The sequence below is a fragment of the Oncorhynchus mykiss genome, chromosome 5 (genome assembly GCF_057628025.1).
Source record: "Oncorhynchus mykiss isolate SJ-2025 chromosome 5, ASM5762802v1, whole genome shotgun sequence".
Taxonomy (NCBI): domain Eukaryota; kingdom Metazoa; phylum Chordata; class Actinopteri; order Salmoniformes; family Salmonidae; genus Oncorhynchus; species Oncorhynchus mykiss.
Window position 1 is genome coordinate 21,110,001 of NC_143026.1, and position 12,500 is coordinate 21,122,500.

The following is a 12,500-nucleotide window of genomic DNA, read 5'->3' on the forward strand; positions in this document are numbered from 1 at the left end:
GACATCAGAGACTGTAACGTTCTTTGCTTCACGGAAACATGGCTCACTGGAGAGACGCTATCGGAGGCGGTGCAGCCAGCGGGTTTCTCCACGCATCGCGCCGACAGAAACAAACATCTTTCTGGTAAGAAGAGGGGCGGAGCGTATGCCTTATGGCTAACGAGACATGGTGTGATGAAAGAAACATACAGGAACTCAAATCCTTCTGTTCACCTGATTTAGAATTCCTCACAATCAAATGTAGACCGCATTCTCTACCAAGAGAATTCTCTTCGATTATAATCACAGCCATTTATATCCCCCCCCAAGCAGACACATCGATGGCTCTGAACGAACTTTATTTGACTCTTTGCAAACTGGAATCCATTTATCCGGAGGCTGCATTCATTGTAGCTGGGGATTTTAACAAAGCTAATCTGAAAACAAGACTCACTAAATTTTATCAGCATATCGATTGCGCAACCAGGGGTGGAAAAACCTTGGATCATTGTTACTCTAACTTCCACGACGCATATAAGGCCCTGCCCCGCTCTCCTTTCGGAAAAGCTGACCACGACTCCATTTTGTTGATCCCTGCCTACAGACAGAAACTAAAACAAGAGGCTCCCACGCTGAGGTCTGTCCAACGCTGGTCCGACCAAGCTGACTCCACACTCCAAGACTGCTTCCATCACGTGGACTGGGACATGTTTCGTATTGCGTCAGATAACAATATTGACGAATACGCTGGTTCGGTGTGCGAGTTCATTAGAACATGCGTTGAAGATGTCGTTCCCATAGCAACGATTTAAACATTCCCTAACCAGAAACCGTGGATTGATGGCAGCATTCGCGTGAAACTGAAAGCGCGAACCACTGCTTTTAATCAGGGCAAGGTGACTGGTAACATGACCGAATACAAACAGTGCAGCTATTCCCTCCACAAGGCTATCAAACAAGCTAAGCGTCAGTACAGAGACAAAGTAGAATCTCAATTCAACGGCTCAGACACAAGAGGCATGTGGCAGGGTCTACAGTCAATCACGGACTCCAAGTAGAAATCCAGCCCAGTCACGGACCAGGATGTCCTGCTCCCAGGCAGACTAAATAACTTTTTTGCCCGCTTTGAGGACAATACAGTGCCACTGACACGGCCTGCAACGAAAACATGCGGACTCTCCTTCACTGCAGCCGAGGTGAGTAAGACATTTAAACGTGTTAACCCTCGCAAGGCTGCAGGCCCAGACGGCATCCCCAGCCGCGCCCTCAGAGCATGCGCAGACCAGCTGGCCGGTGTGTTTACGGACATATTCAATCAATCCCTATACCAGTCTGTTGTTCCCACATGCTTCAAAAGGGCCACCATTGTTCCTGTTCCCAAGAAAGCTAAGGTAACTGAGCTAAACGACTACCGCCCCGTAGCACTCACTTCCGTCATCATGAAGTGCTTTGAGAGACTAGTCAAGGACCATATCACCTCCACCCTACCTGACACCCTAGACCCACTCCAATTTGCTTACCGCCCCAATAGGTCCACTGAAGATGCAATCGCCATCACACTGCACACTGCCCTTTCCCATCTGGACAAGAGGAATACCTATGTGAGAATGCTGTTCATTGACTACAGCTCGGCATTCAACACCATAGTACCCTCCAAGCTCGTCATCAAGCTCGAGACCCTGGGTCTCGACCCCGCCCTGTGCAACTGGGTACTGGACTTCCTGACGGGCCGCCCCCAGGTGGTGAGGGTAGGCAACAACATCTCCTCCCCGCTGATCCTCAACACTGGGGCCCCACAAGGGTGCGTTCTGAGCCCTCTCCTGTACTCCCTGTTCACCCACGACTGCGTGGCCACGCACGCCTCCAACTCAATCATCAAGTTTGCGGACGACACAACAGTGGTAGGCTTGATTACCAACAACGACGAGACAGCCTACAGGGAGGAGGTGAGGGCCCTCGGAGTGTGGTGTCAGGAAAATAACCTCACACTCAACGTCAACAAAACTAAGGAGATGATTGTTGACTTCAGGAAACAGCAGAGGGAACACCCCCCTATCCACATCGATGGAACAGTAGTGGAGAGGGTAGCAAGTTTTAAGTTCCTCGGCATACACATCACAGACAAACTGAATTGGTCCACTCACACAGACAGCATTGTGAAGAAGGCGCAGCAGCGCCTCTTCAACCTCAGGAGGCTGAAGAAATTCAGTTTGTCACCAAAAGCACTCACAAACTTCTACAGATGCACAATCGAGAGCATCCTGGCGGGCTGTATCACCGCCTGGTACGGCAACTGCTCCGCCCACAACCGTAAGGCTCTCCAGAGGGTAGTGAGGTCTGCACAACGCATCACCGGGGGCAAACTACCTGCCCTCCAGGACACCTACACCACCCGATGTTACAGGAAGGCCATAAAGATCATCAAGGACATCAACCACCCGAGCCACTGCCTGTTCACCCCGCTATCATCCAGAAGGCGAGGTCAGTACAGGTGCATCAAAGCTGGGACCGAGAGACTGAAAAACAGCTTCTATCTCAAGGCCATCAGACTGTTAAACAGCCACCACTAACATTGAGTGGCTGCTGCCAACACACTGACACTGACACTGACTCAACTCCAGCCACTTTAATAATGGGAATTGATGGGAAATGATGTAAATATATCACTAGCCACTTTAAACAATGCTACCTTATATAATGTTACTTACCCTACATTATTAATCTCATATGCATACGTATATACTGTACCCTATATCATCGACTGCATCCTTATGTAATACATGTATCACTAGCCACTTTAACTATGCCACTTTGTTTACATACTCACCTCATGTATATACTGTACTCGATACCATCTACTGTATCCTGCCTATGCTGCTCTGTACCATCACTCATTCATATATCCTTATGTACATATTCTTTATCCCCTTACACTGTGTATAAGACAGTAGTTTTGGAATTGTTAGTTAGATTACTTGTTGGTTATTACTGCATTGTCGGAACTAGAAGCACAAGCATTTCGCTACACTCGCATTAACATCTGCTAACCATGTGTATGTGACAAATAAAATTTGATTTGATTTGATTTGATCAACAGTCATGTGCCCTCTGCTTGTCCAGTAACATTTTCCTGGGGTGGCTTCGTTGATCCTGAATGGATTTTGTTGTTCCATATTGCCCTTACTGTGTGTACGTCCATGTGTATTCCAATTAATACACACTCCTCCATGCCTGCATCAGAGGAAGTGTGAAGCAGTAATCACACCACTATGGGCTGGGCTTGGCACTGTGACACACTCAGGCTCGCAAACACACACACACACACACAGTCTCACTTTCTGACCTCACTGCTAATGGGTATAGCAATGTCCCTGTTTCCTGTCAGGTTTATTTGAACATTATCCGGACTGTCACCATGTGCAGAATGCTGATGAGATATGAGATGTATGACTAAAATAAGAGTGTTTTTTATATTGTTTACTTAGGTAGGATATAATATTGTTATTGCTTTGCTTGTTTTAGACATTTTTGCAATTTGCTTGAAAATCAGTATTTGTTTACATTTATCTGCAACATTGTTCCGACCACTAGGAGTTGTAGTGTCTTCTGTAGTGTCTTCTGTAGTGTCTTCTGTAGTGTATTCTGTAGTGTCTTCTGTAGTGTCTTCTGTAGTGTCTTCTTTAGTGTCTTCTCTAGTGTCATCTGTAGTGTATTCTGTAGTGTCTTCTGTAGTGTCTTCTGTAGTGTATTCTCTAGTGTCTTCTGTAGTGTATTCTGTAGTGTCATCTGTAGTGTCTTCTGTAGTGTCTTCTGTAGTGTCTTCTCTAGTGTCTTCTGTAGTGTCTTCTGTAGTGTCTTCTGTAGTGTCTTCTTTAGTGTCTTCTCTAGTGTCATCTGTAGTGTCTTCTGTAGTGTCTTCTGTAGTGTCTTCTGTAGTGTCTTCTCTAGTGTCACCTGTAGTGTCTTCTGTAGTGTCTTCTGTAGTGTCTTCTCCAGTGTCTTCTCTAGTGTCATCTGTAGTGTCTTCTGTAGTGTCTTCTGTAGTGTATTCTCTAGTGTCTTCTCTAGTGTCATCTGTAGTGTCTTCTGTAGTGTCTTCTGTACTGTCTTCTGTACTGTCTTCTGTAGTGTCATCTCCTGTTTTCTCTTCTTGTTTTGCTGTAGGACTTCCTGACAGACCTGATGATGTCAGAGGTGGACCGGTGTGGGGAGAACGAGCACCTGATCTTCCGAGAGAACACGCTGGCCACCAAGGCTATAGAGGAGTACCTCAAACTTGTGGGGCAGAAGTACCTACAGGATGCACTCGGTGAGTCTATCTGTCTGTCTGTCTATGTATCTGTCTGACTATATAGCTGCCTGCCTGCCTGCCTGCCTGCCTGCCTGCCTGCCTGCCTGCCTGCCTGCCTGCCTGCCTGCCTGCCTGCCTGGAAGCATATCTTTACATTGCCGAAGCAAATGGAATAGACAATAAACAAAAGGGAAATAAATAAGGGAAACATTAGTAAACATTACCCTCACTCTCTCTTTCTTTATCTGTCTTTCTGTCACTCAGCCCTCTTTTTCCTCTCTCTCTTTCTTTATCTGTCTTTCTGTCACTCAGCCCTCTTTTTCCTCTCTCTCTTTCTTTATCTGTCTTTCTGTCACTCAGCCCTCTTTTTCCTCACTCTCTCTCTTTATCTGTCTTTCTGTCACTCAGCCCTCTTTTCTCTCTCTCTCTCTCTCTCTTTATCTGTCTTTCTGTCACTCAGCCCTCTTTTTCCTCTCTCTCTCTCTTTATCTATTTCTGTCACTCAGCCCTCTTTTTCCTCTATCTCTCTCTTTATCTGTCTTTCTGTCACTCAGCCCTCTTTTTCCTCTCTCTCTCTCCATCCATCCATGCTTAATACAGAGACATTGTGTGTGTTGTCGTAAGCAATCAAAACTTGCTCTGGGTCAGTAGGCCATGTTTACTGAGCTGTAATTAAGGTCAGAGGTCATTGAGCTGTATTGGAGGTCAAAGGGCAGAGAAGGCCTCAGGCCTGGCAGACACAACACTCCTAGCCCCTGACCCCAGAGACTGGACATGGTGTCAACACAGAACTAAGTGCCTCTGTTTATTTTCTCTCTCTCTTTCTGTCTCTCTCTCTCTGTCTCTCTCTCTCTCTCTCTCTCTCTCTCTCTCCCTCCCTCTGACTATCTCCCTATATCTCTCCCTCTTTCGCTCTCTCTCTCTCTCTGTCTCTCTCTCTGTCTCTCTCTCTCTCTCTGTCTCTCTCTCTGTCTCTCTCTCTGTCTCTCTCTCTGTCTCTCCCTCCCTCTGACTATCTCTCTATCTCTGTCCATCTCTCTCTCTCTCTCTCTCTCTCCCTCTCTCACTCTACCACAAGGTGAGACCAAGGTTAGTCCAGTGTTGTGTTAGTGTTGGCTGTGGTCCTGGATATAAGCCTGGTGCATGTTGATGTGTTTACCTCATCCAGCCTGATTTAGAAACGTACACAGCAGCAGTTTTATCTACAGAAAAGCACATTGTCTCTCTATTTCCCTCTCCCTCCATCTCTCTCTCTCCCTCCATCTCTCTCTCTCCCTCCATCTCTCTCTTTCCCCTCCCACTCTCATGTATCTCTCTGTGCATAGATCTAATATCAGTGCAACAATGTGTGTGTGTGTGTGTGTGTGTGTGTGTGTGTGTCTATATCTCTCTCAGGGTTGAGTTAAGAATATATTGGAGCCTTAGTGAATAATGCATGTGTGTTTTTCTTGGAGTTAATGTGTTTTGAAGCCTGGGTGAATAATAGAACACCTCGTCACTACCGAAGATTGACTGCTTCCGGTCTGGTCTGCCATGAAGGGGCAACACAAGGACGACCAGGGGGAAAGAGAGGGAGAAGGGGGGAGAAGGAGAGGGAGAGAGGGGAGAAGGGTTTCTGATCATCTCAATAACAAACAGTGCAGGGGAAATGATTACATCTTATCACTGTCAAACTAACAATAAGATACTTGTTTCTATAGTCTTAACATGGACAGGTAGAGCCGCAAGTCAGACATCCTCTAATCGCCTCTCGCCATCTCTCATCTCTTTCCCTCTCTCATCTCTCTTTTCCTCTCTCTCATCTCTCACCTCTCTTCACATGGGAAGGACAAAGTTGACAGGAAGAGGGGAAGGGTTTGTGGAATGTTGATGGAGTGTTGTTCTAACATTGTTTATGTTGTCGTTATCTCGTCTGGTACATTGACTGAGATGGAGAACATGAGCATCAGTCATCAGTCATGGTGTATTACCTGGGATGGCCCTGGCCCCTATTGTTGTTTGACTTATTATTGTCATTGGATAGTTGGTGACAGTCTGAAGTTCATGTCTTGCTTATGGAAAGCTGTTACTGTGTGATGTCTTGAATGGAGACACAGTCATTAATTCACTGTTTCAGTCTCACTTTAATTAAAAGACATCATTGTCCTTCCATCTCAGAGGTCCTTGAGGGACAACAGGAAAGTGTGTGTGTGTGTGTGTGTGTGTGTGTGTGTGTGTGTGTGTGTGTGTGTGTGTGTGTGTGTGTGTGTGTGTGTGTGTGTGTGTGTGTGTGTGTGTGTGTGTGTGTGTGTGTGTGTGTGTGTGTGTGTCAGTGTAGGCTGCTGAGGGGAGGAAAGCTCATAATAATGGCTGGAACGGAGTTAATGGAATTGAATCAGACACATGGAAACCTTGTGTTTGATGTATTTGATACCATTCTACCTCTTCCGCTTCAGCCAAACTAGGGAGTTTTTCCTAGCCACCGTGCTTCTACATCTGCATTGCTTGCTGTTTGGGGTTTTAGGCTGGGTTTTTGTACATCACTTTGTGACATCGGCTGATGTAAAAAGGGGTTTATAAATACATTTGATTGATTACCACAAGCCCGTCTACCCCATTTAAAGAGCCACCAACCTCCTGTGGTATGTGTGTGTGTGTGTGGGGGGGGGGGGGCTAATATCCCCAAAAGTCCCCACTAGTATAGTAAAACAAGGAAAATGTCCCAAGTCCCCATGAGGACAAAGGCTATTTTAGGCTTAGGTTTAGGGTTAGGTTTAGGGTTAGGGTTAGGGTAAGATGTTAGTGGTTGGGTTTAAGATTAGGAGTTAGGTTTAGGGTTAGGGTAACATTTAAGGGAAAATAGGATTTTTAATGGAAATACATTTAGGTCCCACTTAGGACAGAATAACAAAACATGTGTGTTCAGTGAGTTGACTGAATGTTACTGTCTGCCTGTGTCTCTCTCTCCCTGTGTTGTAGCTGAGTTGACTGAATGTTACTGTCTGCCTGTCTCTCTCTCCCTGTGTTGTAGCTGAGTTGACTGAATATTACTGCCTGCCTGTGTCTCTCTCTCCCTGTGTTGTACCTGAGTTGACTGAATGTTACTGTCTGCCTGTGTCTGCCTCTCCCTGTGTTGTAGCTGAGTTGACTGAATGTTACTGTTTGCCTGTGTCTCTCTCTCCCTGTCTGGTAGCTGAGTTGAAGTTGACTGAATGTTACTGTCTGCCTGTGTCTCTCTCTCCCTGTGTTGTACCTGAGTTGACTGAATGTTACTGTCTGCCTGTGTCTCTCTCCCTGTGTTGTACCTGAGTTGACTGAATGTTACTGTCTGACTGTCTCTCTCTCCCTGTGTTGTACCTGAGTTGACTGAATGTTACTGTCTGCCTGTGTCTCTCTCTCCCTGTGTTGTACCTGAGTTGACTGAATGTTACTGTCTGCCTGTGTCTCTCTCTCCCTGTGTTGTAGCTGAGTTGACTGAATGTTACTGTCTGCCTGTGTCTCTCTCCCTGTGTTGTAGCTGAGTTGACTGAATGTTAATGTCTGCCTGTGTCTCTCTCTCCCTGTGTTGTAGCTGAGTTGACTGATTGTTACTGTCTGCCTGTGTCTCTCTCTCTCCCTGTGTTGTAGCTGAGTTGAAGTTGACTGAATGTTACTGTCTGTCTGTGTCTCTCTCTCCCTGTTTTGTACCTGAGTTGACTGAATGTTACTGTCTGCCTGTGTCTCTCTCTCCCTGTGTTGTAGCTGAGTTGACTGATTGTTACTGTCTGCCTGTGTCTCTCTCTCTCCCTGTGTTGTAGCTGAGTTGAAGTTGACTGAATGTTACTGTCTGCTTGTGTCTCTCTCTCCCTGTGTTGTAGCTGAGTTGACTGAATGTTACTGTCTGCCTGTGTCTCTCTCTCCCTGTGTTGTAGCTGAGTTGAAGTTGACTCAATGTTACTGTCTGCCTGTGTCTCTCTCTCCCTGTGTTCTAGCTGAGTTGACTGAATGTTACGGTCTGCCTGTGTCTCTCTCTCCCTGTGTTATACCTGAGTTGACTGAATGTTACTGTCTGCCTGTGTCTCTCTCCCTGTGTTGTAGCTGAGTTGACTGAATGTTACTGTCTGCCTGTGTCTCTCTCTCCCTGTGTTATACCTGAGTTGACTGAATGTTAGTGTCTGCCTGTGTCTCTCTCTCCCTGTGTTGTAGCTGAGTTGACTGAATGTTACTGTCTGCCTGTGTCTCTCTCTCCCTGTGTTGTACCTGTGTTGACTGAATGTTACTGTCTGCCTGTGTCTCTCTCTCCCTGTGTTGTACCTGAGTTGACTGAATGTTACTGTCTGCCTGTGTCTCTCTCTCCCTGTGTTGTAGCTGAGTTGACTGAATGTTACTGTCTGCCTGTGTCTCTCTCTCCCTGTGTTATACCTGAGTTGACTGAATGTTACTGTCTGCCTGTGCCTTTCTCTCCCTGTGTTGTAGGTGAGTTGACTGAATGTTAGTGTCTGACTTGTCTTTCTCTCCCTGTGTTCTAGGTGAGTTGACTGAATGTTAGTGTCTGACTTGTCTTTCTCTCCCTGTGTTGTAGGTGAGTTGACTGAATGTTAGTGTCTGACTTGTCTTTCTCTCCCTGTGTTATACCTGAGTTGACTGAATGTTACTGTCTGCCTGTGCCTTTCTCTCCCTGTGTTGTAGGTGAGTTGACTGAATGTTAGTGTCTGACTTGTCTTTCTCTCCCTGTGTTCTAGGTGAGTTGACTGAATGTTAGTGTCTGACTTGTCTTTTTCTCCCTGTGTTGTAGGTGAGTTGACTGAATGTTAGTGTCTGACTTGTCTTTCTCTCCCTGTGTTCTAGTTGAGTTGACTGAATGTTAGTGTCTGACTTGTCTGTCTCTCCCTGTGTTGTAGGTGAGTTTATCAAGGCGTTGTATGAGTCAGATGAGAACTGTGAGGTGGACCCGTCCAAGTGTTCGTCCAATGACCTGCAGGAGCACCAGAGCAACCTGAAGATGTGCTGTGAGCTGGCCTTCTGCAAGATCATCAACTCCTACTGGTAACTTCTGGGACACCACCCACAATGCATTACCAACAAAATGTGTTGTTACCATGTGTTTATAAATTCATACCATAGTGATATGGCCATTGGTGGACATTCCGCCAATGCTTTCAGCGCTTACTGTTAGCTATTCTATAGTTGCTATGCAGGACCTAAATTCACCTGTTCAAACAGCAATAAAGTATAGCTCTCTGTAGCTCTCTGTAGCTCTCTGTAGCTCTGTAATATGAGAGTGAAAGTGTACCTACCTCCATATTGCCGTTAACACCTCTTTTCCCTCCTCCTGCAGTGTGTTTCCACGGGAACTCAAGGAGGTGTTTGCATCGTGGCGACAGGAGTGCAGTAGCCGGGGGCGACCGGACATCAGCGAGCGTCTGATCAGTGCGTCTCTGTTCCTGCGTTTCCTGTGTCCGGCCGTTATGTCCCCGTCGCTTTTCAACCTGATGCAGGAATACCCTGATGACCGCACCGCACGCACACTCACACTCATCGCCAAGGTCACGCAGAACCTGGCCAACTTCGCCAAGTGAGTGTGTGTGTGGGTTTATGGAGTGTGTGTATTGGTGTTGAGTTTGTGTGTGTGTTTGAGAGAGAGTATGTGTTCTATATACTCAACCTATCTCTCCCTCCCTATCTCTCTTGCGCTCTCTTTCTTTCTCTCTCTCTCTCTCTCTCTCTCTCTCTCTCTATCTCCCTCCCTCCCTCCCTCCCTCCCTCCCTCCCTCCCTCCCTCCCTCTCTATCTATCTCTCCCTCCCCTCCCCTCCCACCCCTCCCTCCCTCCCTCCATCTCTCCCAGGTTTGGCAGTAAGGAGGAGTACATGTCCTTTATGAACCAGTTCCTGGAACATGAGTGGACCAACATGCAGCGCTTCCTGCTGGAGATCTCTAACCCAGAGACCATCTCTAACACTGCAGGGTTCGAAGGTTACATAGACCTGGGACGGGAGCTGTCCACCCTGCACAACCTGCTGTCAGAGGTCGTCTCTACCATGGACCAGGTAGGGCTGACCAGGCAATGACAACTAATACAATGGACATAGTAGTAGTCACATGAAATATACAGCATACTGTATAGGGACAGGAGCTTTTTCCAAGACTCCAGGTCCCAAGTTTATCCTGACTATGTTAACTGATTAGGAACAACTCCAGGTCCCTAGTTGTAACCTCTATAACTAGCCTGGAGTTTTCCCCAGGTCATGAAGTCAGGACTAAATACATAATAATATTATCAGCACAGCCCTTCTGCATTTAGTAATGTACTGCGAGTAGTAGCATGTTAACCTAACTAGATTCAATCATGTGTACAGCACGCTATTGCTTACATAATACAACGACTGCTGTGAGACTGAGTGCTCTATTGGAATGCTCTGAGGGCCTGGGAGGACATAGATATACAACACTATGTTTTTGTGGGAGGCATCCAAATGGATTTGTAGGGACACCTAGTGCATTAGCCATGGTTCCGCATGGAGAGCCATCCCAGCGTGTTAATTACTAGGTATATTGGGGGCAAAGCCCATAGACTCTGTGTGCTACATCCCATCCTCACTGAGGACAGCACTCCCGTCCGTCTCCAACCAAAATAAAGCCCATAGACTCTGTGTGCTGCATCCCATCCTCACTGAGGACAGCACTCCCGTCCGTCTCCAACCAAAATAAAGCCCATAGACTCTGTGTGCTGCATCCCATCCTCACTGAGGACAGCACTCCCGTCCATCTCCAACCAAAATAAAGTCCTTCAAGGCTCTGAGGCCGGCCTGTTTCATTATTCAGACTGAAGGACATAATCAGAGGGAGATTAGCTCTCTGTAATGGGAAAAAGAATGCCCCAGCCAGGCTCACTGTCTGATACAGGCACAGGGAGGTCTCTACTGATATCCAAGGTTTAAGTCAGTGCATGTAAAAGTTACAAAATTGCCACATGAATGCTTAAATGGGTTCAAACAGTGGAGTAGAAAACTGTGAAGGATGCCATGAATAAACAGCTTAACAGTGAACCTAAGTAGGAGGAAGTTTGCCCCAAACAAGGCCAGTCTTGCATCTCCCATACTGCCCCGCCCTAATGAGTTATTAGGTTTGGAAAGGATTAAAGCTGATCCTAGACCTGTGTCCAAAGGCCTCAACTTCTACACAGAGCTACCATGACCACTGACCCCATCTGACCCCATCTCTGACCCATCTCTGACCCCACTTTAACCCTCAGAGCTCCGCCTCCAAGCTAGGCCCCCTACCCAGGATCCTCCGGGATGTGAACACAGCGCTGAACAACCCGTCCAGCATGACCATGAGCATGACCGCTCCGTCCTCCTCTGACCGTATGGGGTCACCGCCCAATGTAGGGGCAGAATGCAGCATCTCCACCGGCCTACAGAAGATGGTCATCGACAATGACCTTTCAGGGTAAGGACAGGGTTTGGGATAAAATAAAGGGAATGAGGGTGGGGTAAGGGTTAAGGAGAACAAGAACAGATAAGGCTAGGGGTATGGGTAAGGACAGGGTAAGGGTTTAGGAGAACAAGAACAGATAAGGCTAGGGGTATGGATAAGGACAGGGTAAGGGTTTAGGAGAACAAGAACAGATAAGGCTAGGGGTATGGGTAAGGACAGGGTAAGGGTTTAGGAGAACAAGAACAGATAAGGCTAGGGGTATGGGTAAGGACAGGGTAAGGGTTAGGAGAACAAGAACAGATAAACCTAGGGGTATGGGTAAGGACAGGGTAAGGGTTAGGAGAACAAGAACAGATAAACCTAGGGGTATGGGTAAGGACAGGGTAAGGGTTAAGGAGAACAAGAACAGATAAGGCTAGGGGTATGGGTAAGGACAGGGTAAGGGTTTAGGAGAACAAGAACAGATAAGGCTAGGGGTATGGATAAGGACAGGGTAAGGGTTTAGGAGAACAAGAACAGATAAGGCTAGGGGTATGGGTAAGGACAGGGTAAGGGTTTAGGAGAACAAGAACAGATAAGGCTAGGGGTATGGGTAAGGACAGGGTAAGGGTTTAGGAGAACAAGAACAGATAAAGCTAGGGGTATGGGTAAGGACAGGGTAAGGGTTTAGGAGAACAAGAACAGATAAAGCTAGGGGTATGGGTAAAGACAGGGTAAGGGTTAGGAAGAACAAAAAGGAAAGGGTATAGGTAAGCATGGTTAAGGGGGATTTCTCGTTTGGGCAAAAGTCCGTCCACCATCCTCTCTCCTCTGTGACCCAGAAAGCGATAAGT

General features: G+C 46.8%; 1 protein-coding gene across 10 annotated transcripts in view; it reads left to right on the plus strand.

Moving 5' to 3' along the window:
• LOC110522816 (disabled homolog 2-interacting protein) overlaps positions 1–12,500 on the plus strand; it is a 277,388-nt gene that overhangs the window by 237,354 nt on the left and 27,534 nt on the right. For 9 of the 10 annotated variants that reach the window (XM_036977016.2, XM_036977020.2, XM_036977017.2 and 6 more), the window contains 5 exons: positions 4,144–4,288; positions 9,130–9,274; positions 9,567–9,803; positions 10,076–10,277; positions 11,483–11,679. In XM_036977016.2, the coding sequence (XP_036832911.1) occupies positions 4,144–4,288; positions 9,130–9,274; positions 9,567–9,803; positions 10,076–10,277; positions 11,483–11,679 (926 nt within the window). Of the gene's footprint in view, positions 1–4,143; positions 4,289–8,908; positions 8,971–9,129; positions 9,275–9,566; positions 9,804–10,075; positions 10,278–11,482; positions 11,680–12,500 lie in introns of those variants that run through there. The other variant, XM_090234146.1, reaches the window with a different exon arrangement.